This window comes from Penicillium subrubescens (genome assembly GCF_028828155.1).
Source record: "Penicillium subrubescens strain IBT 31985 chromosome Unknown utg000004l_segment0_segment0, whole genome shotgun sequence".
In the NCBI taxonomy this organism is placed as follows: Eukaryota; Fungi; Ascomycota; class Eurotiomycetes; order Eurotiales; family Aspergillaceae; genus Penicillium; species Penicillium subrubescens.
Window position 1 is genome coordinate 658,371 of NW_026643154.1, and position 17,162 is coordinate 675,532.

Sequence of the window (17,162 nt, forward strand, 5' to 3'; positions counted from 1 at the left end):
ATGTGTCGGGTTATCGACCACCCGGAGGAAAATCGGCACCGCGTAACGCGGCAGCTTGGAACGGGCGTAGCGTGCTAGAGCGGCGTAGTCGAAGGTCTGTCGGGCTTCGGGACTAATTTGGAGGGCTGCGCAGCCGGCGCGGCCTTCGTGGTTAGGGGAGGCGGACGCCGTAGACGTTGGCTTCTTGGACGCCGGGGAATTTGCCGATTACTTCGGAGACTTCGGCGGTGGCTCTGATGGAGGTGTTAGTTTATGGGCATGGGTTTGCTTTTTGGGACAGGGGGTGTGTCGGTGGTGGACACTTACACGTTCTCGCTCTTCCAGCGGAAAGTATCGCCGAGACGGTCGAGGAAGTACCAGCGTCCATCACCTTGACGGCGTAGGGCATCGCCGGATCGGTAGTATAGATCTCCCTTCTTGAAAGCATCGCGAAGATATTTCTTCTCCGTTGCAGAATCGTTGCGCCAGTATCCTTGGAATGCATCCTTGTTCGGAATATTCACGAGAATTTCACCTCCTTCATCGTATGATGCTCGCACTGCGAATCCCGTCTTCGAGTCGCGGAGAACATCACCCGTCTCGGGATCAATTGCAACAGGCACGAAGACATTATGCAAAAGACCACGCATCAAAAGTCCATGATGTCCAACACTTCCTGCCGTGAATGGTCCGCGGTTATAATTGAACAGACCAAATATGCCCTCCGTGCTGTTGAAGAACTCGCCCACCTCGGGCACACCAAAGCGCTCACGGAACTGCTCCCAAACATCGGGGCGAAGCCCATTGCCATACATGCAACGCACCTTGTGTTTGCGGTCCAGAGGCGATGGAGGAGGTGCGAGGAGGTAACGAGCAGTCTCACCGACGTAGACAAATACAGTGGACTCCGAGTCTCGAATATCCTTCCAGAAATTGCGCACGCTGAACTTGGGTCCTAGCGCAATGCTAACACCCCCCGTCAGGCAAGCGATAAGGCTCATAGCTGCGGTACCGTGATACAACGGCATGCAACTGTACCAACGGTCACCATCAGGACCCTCTTTATCCCCCATGGCATCCCGTCGAATGCCCAGAGTTGTGTAAAGTCGGGACATTGTGAATGCGCAGCCCTTCGGCATACCAGTTGTCCCGGACGTATACAGCAGAATAGACGGGAACTCGCCCTTCATGCCTAGCGCCAGCTCTTTCGGTGGCAGAGTAGTTGGGAACGTGCGAATATGGGCCTTGAGAGACTCATCCAAAGTCATGAGCTCCATACCCAGTTCACCAGTCAATGTATCCCGACGCTCCTCCACACGGGCAATACAGATAGGATCCTCGTCCACCAGAGTGAGCTTCGCGCCACTAATCTTGAGACAGTGAACCAATGCATCGCCAGTCAAGTTGTGGTTAATGGCTGCCGGTGCACACCCAATACTCCAAAGTGCGATCCAAGCGATGAGAAACTCCGCCCGGTTCTGCAAGAAGAAGCCGACGAGATCTCCCTTCTTCACACCATTTGCCAAGAAGAAGTGAGCGTATTGACAGGCCTGGTCCCGCATGTCGCGGTAGGTATATGACCGCTCCCGCGTCCAGAGAGCGATCATGTCAGGGTGTTTCTTCACGGTCTCGAGGAGGATGAACCAGGCGTTCGCTTTGTCATTTGACACTGTATGATCATCAGCACGGCGCAGTACACTCAACAATTTGGGAGATACGTACGGGCATTTGCCAATGCGCGCTCACTTCTCTTCAGAGACCAAATCGCGGACACATCCTTATTCAGGTGGAATTTGGCATTGAGATATGCCGCCACGGTCGCCCCTCCGGCGAGCGCAGCTGCGGCGGTACCTGAAGAATATTTAGTCACCTAATACCCGAATCGCGAAGACTCTGGGGGAAACATACCAAGGTCCATCTTGATGCGGGCTTCTGATCACTTTGCAGCGGGTATAGATCTTCGCCAAGGCTTAATGAAGCTCAACAAGCAGTAAATGAATATGGCAACAGAGCGAATTGCAATTCCTTGTAATGAGAAAAAAAGGATAGTCAAAAAGATGGCAAACGCAACAGAATCAAAAGTGAAAAGAAGTAAAATCAAAGGCCCAAAAGAGCGAAAGGTGCTGTTGCCGTCAGCCGACGCCCACAACCATCCTTCCTCGGCTCAAGTCAACTTCTCCGCACTACACGTCGATGAATCAAGGCGGAATCAACGAATCCGCTTTGTCGGTTTGCTGCTCGCCAATAGCTCCATAAACAGTCTCCATTCACGCTAGAGGGCCCATTTGCCGGTGGGGGTCCCATAAATGGGATGCGGGGAAGCAAGATACCCACACTACTACTAATCACTGTGCCCACTGCATTCGATAGTCGCCTCGGCTCCTTTGTTAGACTGCTAGTGCCACTGCATAGTGGACTGGGCTGGGCATAACTGGTGGGAATCTCAGCAGTGTATATTCTTCTTGTTAGTTATTGGCCCACGCCATTATTCAGCTGTCGTACTCTCGTACTCGCGTCGCTCTGTCGTTGGCGCCAGCGTTTCATGGACTCCGCGCCTGACACTTTTCGCACCGCGGCGTCAGGGTCAAGTAACCCCTTTCCAGAATATCGGCGACGCACCCGCGAAAAAGGAGCAGAAACTTCCATCGGTGCAACGAGCCTCCTGCTGCGAGATAAAGTTTGGACACTCTTGGGTGAGGATGTTGGCCGATGATTGAGTGTCGATACGGCATGGCCGCATCCGAACAGAGACGGTAGAAGTCCGTACCACACCGGTCCTTCAGCAGTTGAGGCAGACACTTGATTCATTTTTGAGGAATCTGTGTCCAAAATCCCCCTTGGATACTCTGCTGCCTTATAGCTCGTGGTCCTGGAATATGGCTTGTTGGAGTGGAACGAGCTTTCGAGAATACCAGACGCAGTTGGACGGGTGTTATCCTAAACCAAAAAGTCAACGTCCTCCCAAGAAATTGTGCTTCTTTTTTTCATCATACTCACCCTCACCAAGGAAGAATATCGAAGTTCACAGTACAGCATTTTCTCTTCCTTCGGAGTAGTGAGAGACATGCCAAACTTGTCCCCGCCGAAGTCATTTGGCTCTTCACACGGTCGCTCTCGAGCATATTCAACGGGATTTGGGTACAAGGATTCGGACTATTCCACAGCAACATGTTTGCTTGAATTGTCAGATGTGAGGAGAGGTAATTTCACAATGCCGGGTACTGAGCGACAAATTGAATGGTAGGCCGTGTAGATTCCAGTGGCATGCAGCCTCCCGTAGGGAATATCAGATTGGCACTTTTGGGGGTAAATGAGGAAGGAGCCTGAGTAAGGTTGAAGGTCAAAAGTCAGAGGGTGTCAATCTCTGCAGGTGCAGGTACATGCACTGCGTGCGCATCATATTTTTGAGTCCTGGTTCTCATACGGTTGATACTTATGGGAGGGCGACTGTCAAAGATAAGCCATAAGTTACTTTTGTAAGTTCAGCTATTCGTCTTATTATTTGACGTCGCTTAGAGGATGGATATATCACTACACTGCTACCGTCTATTATGCCAGTACGTGCCCAGGTGCTATCAATTTGAGGCTTTTCTATCTACTACACTCCCCTAGGTATCGAGAGATGAGGAGCCAAACCTAGTTCCCCTAATGCGGTCACGTTGAGTATAGTTTGATTAGTACTAGACCTCGCAGATCTGAAGTCTCCCGTTTATATCTCAGCATGAGCTTGGTATCTTCGTTTCTGGCGGTTCTCTTCGTTCGCCATGTAGACTGTCGAGTACAGAAGGATTCTGGAGGTACTAAGCGTAGCAAATCTCGTCCCAAGGCTCGATTCAGGCGTGTTTCTGTATCCAGGATTGCACAATCTAATAGGGAAGGCCCCTCTTGCACGAGGGTTTAGGATTCTGATTTTTGTGTGGGTGTCTATACTGCTTTTACGGATATGTCCGGTCTCTACAGTGAAGTGACTGACCTCAAGGTCTTTTCCAGGAATCGAATCTGCGCAACCGCCTGAAGCGCCCTGGAATGCATCCGAGTCATGTACCTTGCATGCCGGGCTGTGTCTATTAATAGTATCGCCAAAGTACGAGGGGCGGAGCAGCCCTCCACCAGCAAGAATGACATTACTCACGACTTTTTCGTTCCTTTCAACGCAAACTATACACTCTTTGTTGATAGTAAACTTGAACCTCATGTAGTTATCTCACAGGATTATGTTTGATCTTCAAACTCGAGCAGAGGATTAGAACTCTCGAATATTCAGGCATTTCCAAACAGTGCGGCTGAAGCCTCTCCTGCTTGGGGGCCATCCACAACCCTTGCATGACACCTTTCCTGGAGAGGGTTCGGCCCGCCCTAGATGATACGCTTGCCCGTGGCTCGCTTTGAATCAATATACACTATGACATTCTCAGCTGGACTTTTGCCCTGATCTAGCCCCCAAAATAACAGTTCTAGATGGTGCACCTGCCCTTTTTGACCACTGCTAATACCCCTGGTATAGTTGCTGCCTGTGGCTATGTGCCTTGTGGCTGAGGTCTTCTGGGAGGGGACAGTAGTTTCCCTGCTCGCGAGGCAGAAAGAAGTCCGTTTTAGGATCATGTAGCCATCGAGTAGCGGTGTATGGAGCTATCCTCCCAGACATAAAATGGGGCTTGTTGCCCCGGTGAATGTAGTTTCTATTCATATCTCCAAGAGCTTTTCGTGTCCACTCTCTGGGGAAGTAGAGCTCAGTGATTCTCATTCGATAACCTTATTGCGAGTTCTAGTCCTAACTCGTCGACTCTTTTGCTTACTTTTTTCTCTACTACTGTAATCTGACCCAATGGCACTTCTGACCACTCCCACCTATCGAGACGTCTTGAGAAATGATTTACCCAAGGCCTTGCAAGATGACTTGCCAGCCGACTTGGTTATCCTCCAATGCATTGCGCCAAAAAAGTCTCCTAAGGGCACACAATGTCGACGCACTATCGGCCGGGAGCATGTTGTCAAAATCCAAGCACTCCTCAACCGGCCCATGACTTACCTAGAAGGTGATCAAGACAAGAGCTATGCTGTGCTCGAGGAGCTCGTTAATCTCTGCGTCCACTCTGGTAATAAACATGGAGAACGTGGCCGTGACAAAGTCGAAAAGGTGGTCGAAAAATATCGCGAGGCGATTGACCAGCACTTAGAGGCTAAGAAATGTGAGGGGAATGTAATGGCTGTTCCTGAGCTTGCCACGATGCCAAAGGAAAGCTTTGTTGAAGCAGAACCCCTTCTCGTCACCCATCTCAGCTGCACTGAGGTTACTATGGCCATCAAGGCCGAAGGGGTGACCTACCCTGCCTTGCCCACCACCCACACTTTCTTCATCGAGGACAAAGAAGAAATCGCTGCTGTTGGCTCTTCTAATGAGGCTCATCCTCTACTCCAACCTAAAAATACCCCATCCCGACCCCTCACCAACCCATCTTCACCACTCCTCTGCAAACCCCTCATCCAGCAATCAAATCCCATCTCAAACACCTTACCATCCAACCCACTTCTTTCGCTTATCCTCAATACTCTACAACATTTATTTGTGGGGTTCATCTCACTGGTCCAAGTTGGATGGGGCCATGTACCGGTTGAGACTACTTCCGGGGAGATTAAGAACAAGTCGGTGGTTGATTTGAAGGTCCTGCTTGGCATGAGAATAACCACTGAATTGGTTCCGGTCTTGCTTGTTATTGTATTATGTGGGCTGTATTATCAAGCGTGTAATATTTTGAGCTTATTGGGTCCTTATGTTCTTGTTTCTGCTGTGGTCTTTTCGTTGTCGCGTTGGAATTCTCCAGGATCGGAGATTGTTGTTTGATACCCACGGTGGAATACGTTTTGTATGTTTGTTATGAATGGAATGGGCTGATTACTTCTCTGATGGCTGGAATGAAATAGGCTAATATGGGAATGTGTAATGGGATAGACTGATATTAGCCCGTATATAGGTTAGCAATAGTTTAGGTAGAAATAACTAAGATAACATCGACTCTTTATCAACTCTTCATCTGTTGATTTCTTCCTTTCCCCCGACGCATCCCAGCACGGACCGACAACCTACAATGGCTAGTGATTCTAATCTGACGATGATCATTGGCCCACGAACCGGTGGATCCCATCCCGAACCGAGGTGAAGAAAGTGGTGAATGGTGACGCAGACGAATACGATCAATTCTCCAGACAAAGGAGGCGATACCTCACTCAGTGATAGCTCACTGGTCAGGCTAAAATTCTCTTCCCCGGGTGTTCCTGACAGCAACTTTCGGGAAACGCGAGAAGTCAATTCAGTTCTCGACCTTACCCCCTCGGTTATAATCGGGGGAGTCAGGTACAGTACTCCCCGGTAGGTAGCGGAGTTTGTAATTGTTACACGAATCTGCTCGGGAGGAGATCATCTCCGAGGGAAAGTGAAGCAGATCGGGGCTGGGCTGGGTGCCTGGGGGGATCTTTGTTGGGGTCAACATAGCCGTTCAGCATTCAACGAGGGGCAGGACTACTCCGTATATATTCATTAATTGTCTAATGTCCAATGTCCGCCTGTTTCCTCGTTCCTCCGGGACAATTGGGATGAATGGGATATTTGCTATACTTGTGGTAAGTAATTCCGTCTAGGCACATCCATTATAGTCTTGGAGAAGACCACGAGAAATACACGGGCGCAAGATGATGACATTCCACGGGTAGAGAAGAGAGAAAGAGAGGAACCTGCATGAGTTTAAGTTAGCTAGCAAGATTAGCAACACCAATCAACTATCATCAATTGCTTTTCCCCCACAGGATTGTCGTAACCGTCACGCCGGTGAATTTCGTCTGCCCCTCTTCTCCTCCGACTCAACGCTTCTTCTATACTGATTATTCCCTCCCGACCTTCTTTCCACCTTCTTTTCTTCTTCCTCTTTCCTCTCTTCTCCCCCATCATCCCACTCCTTCCATCATGTCCTTCAACCTCCCCCGGTCCCTGTCCCGGACCGCCTGGCGGTCTTACGGGACTGTTCAAGGCTCTCCCAGTGCTGCTTCGATCGCCAGTCGGGTCCCCAGTGTGTTGGTGGAGGCTACATCCGCAACCGCTCCCCGCACCAACTGGACCCCCGAGGAAGTCAGCGCCGTCTACCACACCCCCTTGAACCAACTCACATATGCTTCGGTAAGAGCATCCAACTACAAAATCAAGCGCTCAATTCCATCTGTTTTATCCCTCCCAATTGCTTGCCCTCAATAGCCGAGACACCCGAGACCCGAAGAGCCTCCATAGTAGACACTAACAATGTCCATTACAGGCTGCTGTACACCGACGCTTCCATGACCCCTCGGCCATCCAAATGTGCACCCTCATGAACATTAAAACCGGAGGTTGCAGCGAAGACTGCTCCTACTGTGCCCAGTCCTCCCGCTACCAGACCGGCCTCAAGGCAACCAAGATGAGCCCCGTCGACGAAGTTCTCGAGAAAGCCCGCATCGCCAAGGCCAACGGCAGCACACGTTTCTGCATGGGCGCCGCATGGCGCGACATGCGCGGTCGCAAGACAAGTCTGAAGAACGTCAAGCAAATGGTCTCGGGTATCCGCGAGATGGACATGGAGGTTTGCGTGACACTCGGCATGATCGACGAGAACCAGGCCAAGGAGTTGAAGGAGGCTGGTCTGACCGCTTATAACCACAATCTCGATACATCCCGCGAGTTCTACCCGAGCATTATCACGACTCGCTCGTACGACGAGCGTCTTCGCACGTTAGCGAATGTCCGTGATGCAGGTATCAATGTTTGCTCCGGTGGTATCCTGGGACTGGGTGAGACGGACGCCGACCGTGTTAGTCTCCTGCACACCGTTTCAAACCTGCCCTCGCACCCAGAGTCCTTCCCCGTCAATGCTCTCGTTCCGATCAAGGGTACACCCCTCGGCGACCGTAAGATGATCCCCTTCGACCGTGTGCTCCGCACTATCGCCACAGCTCGTATCGTTATGCCGGCGACTATCGTCCGTCTGGCCGCCGGTCGCATTGCCATGTCTGAGGAGCAGCAGGTGGCCTGCTTCCAGGCCGGTGCTAATGCTGTCTTCACTGGTGAGAAGATGTTGACCACGGACTGCAATGGGTGGGACGAGGATCGGGTGATGTTTGAGAAGTGGGGATACTACCCCATGAAGAGCTTTGAGAAGCTTGGACTCAAGGAGACGTCGGCTCCTGCCCCGCCTGCGTCTCAACCCGAGACTGCTGCGCCGGTCGCAGCGTGATTTGATTTGTATTGATAAGCCTTGATGGAATGTCGTTCAAAATATGAAGCCTTATCAGAGCAATAGACTGCTGATTGAGACTGATTCTGCGTTTTTCGCTGATAGCTGTTACGTTAGTAAGAATCCAGCCTACGGAGTACCTAGCGTTGCCAGCTCGTAGATGAAGTCAAACTTGATCACTTTTCTCTTGCATCATTTTCCAGAGAGGCAAACAGTCTCCCCCGATCAGCGACGGTCGTGTTCACCATGAGGCTGAACAAGATCGATCCTGTGTAACGGACCGGAAGATGAAAACCTCCGGCGACTGGCGACTAACCTTAAAGCCAAGCGCGTGACATCGATGCATGTCGTATGTACGTGTACATCCTTCTCACACACATGCAGTACAATATGAAGTCATGCCCAAGAAATAGGCTATATGATCAAACAACCGCCCAACCCAAGTAAACGAGGGGGTCAATCCTGTGAACAAATAGGTTTTTTCACGCTATCTCATATCTCATCCCACCCCAACAAAACCCCAGACCCACACCCATCTCCCGATGACTTGATGAATGCCTAAATAATGCCGGAGAATGGAGATCATATCAATCGCAGAGGTATCCCAAAGAGGAAGTAAGTCTCCCTGAGCGGCAATGCTTAATTGGTGGGCGGCTTTGTACATCGTCTTAGCCGAAGACCCATCGCACCACCCACTCCCTCTGATTGGCGCGCGATCTTAGATCTTGGCTTTCACAATGGCACGAACCGAGGCCGAGCTTTGGGTGACTCCATAGTTCGAGGTCTAGTTTCTTGATGGTCTGGTTTTTTCTCTGGGGCCTCCGATGATCGAGCGCCTATATCATGATTATCGTGGATGATGATCGTGGACGGTCAGTTCACGGCATTTAGCCTTTCATGTCTATTGCCCCAGAATAGTCATTGAAGATCTGATGGGTTATCCGGGGTGTCCGAGGCTCTTTTGTGCGGGGATATCTTATCAGATATGACTCTTCTTCACATGCGGACACTGGAATGAGCGGATCTGCTCCATTTTTGGTGTTGATGGGACCCATCTGGGATCTACTCGCTATTTGACGTCTGCGAAACTGTTGGGGAAGCGAGATCCACGATGCGGAGAGTCATGAGCCCCTCAGCCCCCCTCTCCATTCACATGTCCTGGGTCCAATATCCAGGGCGCATTTTCCGGGGTAGAAGGGATATAAACTGGAGGATCCCCGTCATCCATCCAGGATCTTGTTTGTCTGGTTTACCATAGTGTCTGAAGAATCAATATACCATTCACCATGGATACAAAACCACTATCAAAAGATTCCATGCGGTCCACATGGCGCACGGCGGACCGTTCTGAATGGACTCATGCCCACTGGGCTCTGGAGATACTCAACGCCCACCCGATCGAGCTGGGCAAGGAAGTGCCAATACACCAAAAAGATGAAAAACTCCCCTATATGCCACAATGGTCCCTTCAACGCTGGGTCCTCTTTTACTCAGCCCTACCACTCCTCTTCCACCAAGCATTCATGCTCTACACCGGCCGCACACTAGGCCCCTTCGCCACCTTCAACCTATACTTCTTCGCCTTCAACGCAACAGTCATCTACCAAGTACACGTCCTCCGGCGAATGGGCCATATCTACGGCTTCCTAGACGGCGACAAGCACGACCGCGACGGCGTCCCAGACGTAGGCGTCGCCAAAGTAGTCGCCTCCCTCTACAAAACAACCGGCTCCCGCCTCGTCCTAGCCACATACTTAACCTATAACCGAAACCTACTCCCCTCCCAACTAAACTGGGCCTGGCTACCTCTCGAAATCGGGCTATACGGCATCGTCCTCGACTTCTGGTTCTACTGGTACCACCGCCTCATGCACGACGTGAACTTCCTGTGGAAATTCCACCGCACGCACCACCTAACCAAACACCCGAACCCATTGCTAGCCGCGTATGCAGACCACGAGCAGGAATTCTTCGATATGGTGGGCGTCCCGTTTATGACGTGGCTTAGTCTGAGGACGATGGGTTTGCCGATGGGATTTTATGAGTGGTGGATTTGTCACCAGTATGTTGCTTTTGCGGAGGTGTTTGGGCATAGTGGATTGAGGATGCATTTGACTGTGCCGTCGACGTTGAGTTGGTTGTTGCAGTGGCTGGATGCGGATATTGTGATTGAGGATCATGATTTGCATCATCGGAAGGGGTGGAGGAAGAGTCATAATTATGGGAAGCAGACTAGGCTTTGGGATAAGATTTTTGGGACCTGTACGGAGAGAATTGAGTCGGCGGCTGATAATATTGATTATGTCAATATTGCGAAGATGCCTCTGTTTTGAGGGGGGATCTATGTCGCGATTTGAAATTGTGATGTGATGTGTGGTCCCCTATGGCGGGACTATGATTATGATGGAAAATATAGGGACGATTTGGAAAGCGTCTTGCAATTTAGATTAGATACCACTATGATCTTGACTTTCTACGAAGCTATTTCTTCTTTATCAAAAACAACGATATGAAAAAAGTATAGGCGCACAGCGCCTACGTGATAGCCATGTCGCAGAGTAGTGCCGTAGCTTAGATCCCGATAGACCATGAAGAAAAATAATTGCTTCAGATTTGAATCTAATACGGTGACTGAATCCCGATTGAATTCAAGTATGAGATGTGGAGACTATGTTCGCCAGATTATTCATCAAATTCTGAGACTTAAGTTGTTGAATAATCCCAAATGCGATGTCAAGTTCGTGTTGAATAATCATCTGTCCCACTCTGATAAATAAGTGCGCTTCTCGTACGACTATAAGTGACAGATCTCAAACTACAAGCAACAAATCATTCCCTTCTATGTTGCTTGTGGATTGCCTATGGCTTGCTGTGATGCATAATCTGAATGTGAGATTATTACTATACGCCGGCCGAATTACCTTTACCTCACACCACTCCCTCTATCACTGTAGAAAGAGTATCCCGAGTTCATCTCTCCTCTCAAAGTATAAATAAACCCCTCTGGACAGGCATCATCGATACCATTCAAATCCTCTCTACCTCCACCACCCTCTGACTCCATCCATAACATTCAACAACCCGTCAAAATGCCCCTCTGGCAAATCTACCACCCACCCGGCACTTTCGAGGACGACACCTCAAAGCAAGCCTTCGTCAATGACATTACAAAAATGTACACAACCCTCGGCCTACCCGCCTTCTACGTCGTGACCCATTTCTACAAAATCGACAACAGCAACGTCTACCTAGGCTGGAAACCATCGTCCGAGAATGAGAAACCATTCGTGCGCGTGGTCATCACGCACATTGCTCTCCATGTACCAAATGCGGACGCCGCCTATCTCCAAACTACATCTCGCCTGGACGATATTATGAAACCTCATCTGTTGGACAAGGGATACGACTTTGAGTACCATGTTGATGAGACGGAGCGTCGTCTTTGGAAGATTAATAGTTTGATTCCGCCGCCTTTTAAGAGTGCTGAGGAGCAGGTCTGGGTGAAGGAAAATAGGGCTGTACCTTATGAGGGTGGTCATCCTCCCACGTCGGGATAGCTTGCCCTTTGAAGCGGCGTCCTATGTCGGAAACCATCGTTTCTGTACGCGCTTTCCTAGCTAGAAGTACTACAACTCCGTTGAATTGGTACACCATTTGCATAATATAGCCTTGTTCAAGAATTATAGAGATGGGTATATAACATATTATCATTATTCTATTCAACAGGTCTGCGTTCATGTAACTCTATCCCCGCACCTGCACCCTGGTCATCTGCACGCTGTTCACCGTAATCATAGTCCAAAGCCCATAGGGGCCCGCCCTCAGCAGAAAAGTCTCCAACCCGATACTTGCTATTTTTCTCGAGCAAATACCTCTCCCGCTCTCGGCCACTCATTCCCCATGTTTCTCCAAGGTCGGTAAGCATGCGGCTTTCCACAACCCACGGAATGAGAGATCCGATCGACCGGGGAACACGGACTCCTCGATAGCGATTGAAGCGAACAAAGAAAACAGTCATGAGAGCGACTGCATCGATGGCTAGAAGGACAATGATGATGACCACTAAGCTGGTTGATGGAATGAACCCCCATATACTGTCCAGGATGTTCCCTTTCACCTGTTGGGGAGAATGTGTTGGCAGACGCTCCAGGAATTTATCTTTCCAAAGGGCTAGGTGGGTACTGAAAACAGTCTGATAGACTGTCTGGACGGCGGAAATGAGATGCCGGGGCTTCAATGTCAAGTCTTGTGGGAACAACATGTGGTAAGAATTAGCGGTTAACCGGCCGGGCCAGTCATATCGATGGTGGTGATGGCGGTGATGAGTGTGAGAAGAGTTGAAACGATGCGATGTGAAGTTCCGAGGTAGACCAGTCAACAATTGGTTGAAGTCTTTCAATACTGTTGATGCGTTTTGATAGAGGCCCCCGCTTGTAATGGCGCTTCCACTAATGGCGTTTTGATTCTGGACCGTCCCGCTGGAATCAAACTCGAGATGGTAGTCCTGCATATTGATTTTCGGCTCACAATGCAAAGCGGTTGAGCTGGCTTTGCCGATATCCGTCAAGTTTTTCAGGCCCCAGAATGCCAAGACAAAGATGCTAGATTCCTGACAGAGATGATCCGTTCCATTCGGTGCGTAATAGTGGACCGACCTTCCGCTCCTGCTCGTCAAATCATCTGTCAGAGGGATGTCGACGGTACAAGTCTGTGCGGTTCCAGCTTGCGAGATCGTATAATTCCAAGAAAACGAAGTGGCTGATGCAGCGGCGGGAAGTACCTTGCAGTCAAGGTCGGCTCCAATTCCGCGAGTGGGTGCAGAATATACAGCGTAGTAGTCATCGTCGGAAGTATTGTGAATCGACAATGGCACCATGAAGGATTTTTCATCAAATGAAGCCCACTGGAGGAACGAGACGTTGTTCAAAAGTCTGCCTGTGGCTACCAGAGAAATTTCAAGATCGGTGTGATTGATGTTGTTCACCATGGCGGAAGAATTGTATATGTAGGTCATATCCGAGCTGGGTGACGAATAGTTTTTCAGCTGTGGTGTGAAAAGGCCACCACTGAGAAGTCGAAGAATGAGGTCACCCAGGCACACAATAGATAGTACGAACAATAAACCAGGTCGTCGGTGGCGTCTGATGAACAAAGGAATGAAAGGTGTCTGAATCCCATAGTTCTCAACGACAGACTGCCGCGCTGTGGCCATGCCGTCTTGCAGCCTGATCCAAGGCTCCATCGAGCTCAAATTGCGATAAATCGAGACGAGGAAGGAGCCGATAATGGAGGCAATTGCGGTTGGGCCAAAGTTGAGGAAAATCATCGCCACGGTTGCTCCAGTACTGAACAAAGAGTTGATATTCTTCCAGCGAAGATATGACAGGCTGACACCAAAAAGAGTCAAAATCGCAGCAAATAGCAAGCACTCGAGGGAAAACCAAAGAGGCCTCAGGAAATGCGGCATTGGGTCTCGGCGACTGGGGGGTGGATGCGGTGGAGCTAAAGATGCTTCACCCCGATCAACGACTTGAAGCTTTTCTTCGCCACCTTCAATTACCCACTCGCACCATTTGCCATTAGCCCACTGCCGAAGTTGACGAGTGGTTGCCATATGCAATTTCGCCTCGGAGAACATGACCCTAGTTGATGGCTTGAAGAGCTGTGCAATGATGGTGCATTGAGCAGCGATTGACCCAGGGTCCCATTGCAAGAAATTCGGCCGATTCCGGTACACGTATGCCAAAACACAGATCATAGCGAGACCTAGGCCCAGAATACTCTCCGCCACTGATGCCGCGTTGGATGCGACCGTCAAAACGACCACGAGGCTCTGCTGTTTGGCTTCGACGGGTGTTGCAAAACCACCAGGGTTAAAAAATCGATCTATCGTGACTATGAAGTCTGCATTCCAATACTGACGAATCTCCAGCAGATATTCATCGGAATCCAATATCGTAGAATCAGTTGAGACGACGACGGGCTCACTGTTACTAACAGAAGCATTGAACTGTGAGCTGTTTCCAAGCCGGACGTCGAGCTCCGATGTCAGATATCGAGAAGCAATCAGATCATGAATTCCATCCACATCAAAATCAAGTGGATCGAGAGACTTGATTGTTGAGGGTGTCATATCCACATCGGCGATAGAAGCATTTGGGTTGAGAGTAACAGCGGCCGATGCTTGCTGATATGTTGGTGAACAGGCAAGCACTGTGACATTTGAATCTGAGACGTTTCCTGCAGCGAGTTCCATGTCCACGATCACACCGAAAACCTTGAAGGAGCTGCAATCATCAAAAGTGAAGGCGGATGAAGCCATTAAAGTCCCATCAGAGTTCATAGGCTCCCAGAATCTCGCTTGTAATGTCTGACCATCAGCACCGATGACAGTGTCCAGCGCAACACTAATTTCACATCTCGAGCTGCTGTTACCACCCGGGAGGTTCCCCATTGACATATTTCCAGCATTCCATGACCAGATTTGTTGACCGTGGGGCAAGTTGCTCGTCAAGGTAGCATTAGTCACGGTCTGCGGTGATATTCCTCTTCGTGTATTGCTGACACATGTCATGTTCGACCAATATATCGTTTGATTCAGAGTCAACAAGGAGGAGTCGTTTTGATCATCAGGCAGTGAAACAGGAGGGGTCGCGTAATCTGCAGGGTCAGGCATGAAGAAACTGTTCAGCTCTGGTGATCCCAAAGGCCCCTCGCCCGAAGATCCTGCCGCTAGCCAGACTTGCTGAATTTCCAAATCAATTATAGCCGGCCAGGTATTGACCACTTTCCTCTCAACCCAATTTCCATCGTCCAAAACCACTAGACCAGCTAGCAGCGAAGGGAGAAACATGCGAAAAATTAAAGAGACCGGTGCGGCACATAGCACAACCCAATGGCGATTTCGAAACGCTATGAAAGATGCTGTAAATGCATTGCAGCAATAATTGTTGAATAGAACAGTGGCCGGTGCCCCTTCGGGCTTGGCGAGTTGAAAGAAAGGTTCAAGTCGTAGTACATCCTGGGCGCAAATGTCCAGGAGATTGATGGCCAATAAGGCAAAGATCAAGGGCAGATAGGTGTAAGCTCCCCATATGGCTGTTGGCAGGTCCTCTTCATATGTCCAATGGACTATACCCCCCATTCTCTTCGAGTATTGTCGCAGTAGTTCAATGACGCCCAACATGAACAGGAACAAGCCTGCCAGGGGAATGAGGTATGTTTTGTGTAACGTCCGAGGTAGCCAGCCTTTGGAGGCCCTCCATTTCTGTACCGAGTCCTGGCCATCTTCGAGTGGCATTCTGTTGCTGAGAGATAATGAGAGGAAAATGGCGAGCGCTCATCCGCAGAGGCGCTAAGAAACTACGCCATGAAACAATGTTAATCATTATTCAAAAGGTCATCAAAATCGAGATATTCCCGCCCAGTATCCATGACTTACGAAGTGTTAGGTTGTCGGACTCATGTTGTCACCATGTCACTTTTGACAGTGCGAACACGCAATTACTATTCCTGCTGTGTTATCGGAAATCGTGCATCGGCAGATATGCGCACTGCTTGAATCGCCGGCGACTCAGGTAGTAACGTCGAATTCAAGGAATGTGGTGAGAAGGAACGAGGAGATCAGTGCTATCCAGCACAGTGATCCAGCACGGGGTAAGAAACTTTAGAGGGAAAACTTCGCAAGTGGCACACTATTGGGACCAGAACCACGAGTCTCACACGTTCGGCGCTCTGGCATTGTGGGTCTCAACCCGCGGGGAAGGCTTATATGCGATATGCTATTGGCCCTGCGTCTTCATGTCTCACCTTTCCGATAACCAAGTCTTGGCAACGGGAAATTTCGTAGCCTAGACTTCCAGTCAGAGTCGATAAAATAACCCACGCTGCCACGTTTTAGTGGACACGGGCGCGAGGGGAATGATTCTTGATCTCATAGATGTCAAGCTACACAAGAGGATAGCTAGGATAATAACGGCAGCACTATCCATCAAAGCCTTCGGACTCGCAAATTCAAATCGACTGCAAGGCCCCCTGCCAAGGCGTTCAATTGGGGACGATTACGAATTTATGATACGTTTCAATACTCAGCCTCAGTCCCTGAACGGAAAAGGGCCTTTTAAGCTTTTTCTTCGGGCTCACCGAGATGCAGAGATTATTCTTTCCTAAATGGTTGCCCGCTTCCCATATGAAAAGACTTGCAATCGTCTACCGTCGAACCTTTCTCCCGATACACTACGTATTTTGTGTACTAATATAGGCTTTTAAGGCAGGACAGTATATTCATAGTCTTTCCTGTGGGGATCATTGACCCCATTCGGTAGATGGAAGGCCCCTCCTCCGGCAAGTCTAAGCCGGAGTCTTTTTGGTCGTATTCTCAAAGCCAACCACTAGTGACGGAACGGCATGTGATCGTGAGAGCACATTCGCCAAAGCATTGAGTTATTCAATGAAATCTGATAACCTTGGAAACTGCTTTAGATCTCCGACACGTTTAAGCAGAAGTAGAACCAAGCCCAGAATCATACACAGCTGGACGTACTTAATAGTTGAGACTTTGCAATTCTTGATGGTGATACTGTAGTAGGATGGGCTTCCTATCGTGAGTTTGAGCAAATTATTTCCGAGATCGCTGCATAATGATTGGGTATCAGGGCCAAGGCTGTTGTGATAAAACCCACTTGGTCTGCATTAGCTTGCCCGCGCCAAGCCCTCCAGCCACTGAACTGAACACACTGAACTTTGGTCTTGCTACTCACAAATAGAAGGTGGTATCAGGATTGAGTATATCGGATTAACTCTATTTTCAGGTTTATGATACTATTCACAAAAAACAGTCAAAGTCGCTATCTAATGTCTGTCAATTCTCATTCACAAAACAGATCTGGTACGCCAACGATGGACGTAAGTCATACCCTGACCCGTCGG

The 17,162-nt window shown here is 49.6% G+C and overlaps 6 protein-coding genes across 6 annotated transcripts; 4 read left to right on the plus strand and 2 right to left on the minus strand.

The window, feature by feature from the left end:
• Positions 1-151: 151 nt before the first annotated feature.
• N7473_005330 (putative very-long-chain acyl-CoA synthetase family protein (CefD1)) lies at positions 152-1,897 on the minus strand (the record flags this gene model as incomplete). Its single annotated transcript, XM_057151270.1, has 4 exons — positions 152-233; positions 307-1,648; positions 1,702-1,830; positions 1,888-1,897. 4 exons carry the CDS (start codon positions 1,895-1,897, stop codon positions 152-154), a joined length of 1,563 nt encoding a protein of 520 aa, XP_057009075.1.
• Positions 1,898-4,804: 2,907 nt separating this feature from the next.
• N7473_005331 (uncharacterized protein) lies at positions 4,805-5,821 on the plus strand (the record flags this gene model as incomplete). The annotated part of the gene is made up of 1 exon (XM_057151271.1): positions 4,805-5,821. One exon carries the CDS (start codon positions 4,805-4,807, stop codon positions 5,819-5,821), a length of 1,017 nt encoding a protein of 338 aa, XP_057009076.1.
• Positions 5,822-6,937: 1,116 nt separating this feature from the next.
• Positions 6,938-8,234, plus strand: N7473_005332 (biotin synthase; the record flags this gene model as incomplete). Its single annotated transcript, XM_057151272.1, has 2 exons — positions 6,938-7,147; positions 7,281-8,234. The coding sequence occupies 2 exons, from the start codon at positions 6,938-6,940 to the stop codon at positions 8,232-8,234; spliced, it is 1,164 nt and encodes a 387-aa protein (XP_057009077.1).
• A 1,286-nt stretch (positions 8,235-9,520) lies between these two features.
• N7473_005333 (sterol desaturase family protein) lies at positions 9,521-10,567 on the plus strand (the record flags this gene model as incomplete). The annotated part of the gene is made up of 1 exon (XM_057151273.1): positions 9,521-10,567. One exon carries the CDS (start codon positions 9,521-9,523, stop codon positions 10,565-10,567), a length of 1,047 nt encoding a protein of 348 aa, XP_057009078.1.
• A 756-nt stretch (positions 10,568-11,323) lies between these two features.
• On the plus strand, positions 11,324-11,791 carry N7473_005334 (tautomerase family protein; the record flags this gene model as incomplete). The annotated part of the gene is made up of 1 exon (XM_057151274.1): positions 11,324-11,791. One exon carries the CDS (start codon positions 11,324-11,326, stop codon positions 11,789-11,791), a length of 468 nt encoding a protein of 155 aa, XP_057009079.1.
• A 158-nt stretch (positions 11,792-11,949) lies between these two features.
• N7473_005335 (DUF3433 domain-containing protein) lies at positions 11,950-15,534 on the minus strand (the record flags this gene model as incomplete). Its single annotated transcript, XM_057151275.1, has 1 exon — positions 11,950-15,534. The coding sequence occupies one exon, from the start codon at positions 15,532-15,534 to the stop codon at positions 11,950-11,952; it is 3,585 nt and encodes a 1,194-aa protein (XP_057009080.1).
• Between the last annotated feature and the right edge of the window lie 1,628 nt (positions 15,535-17,162).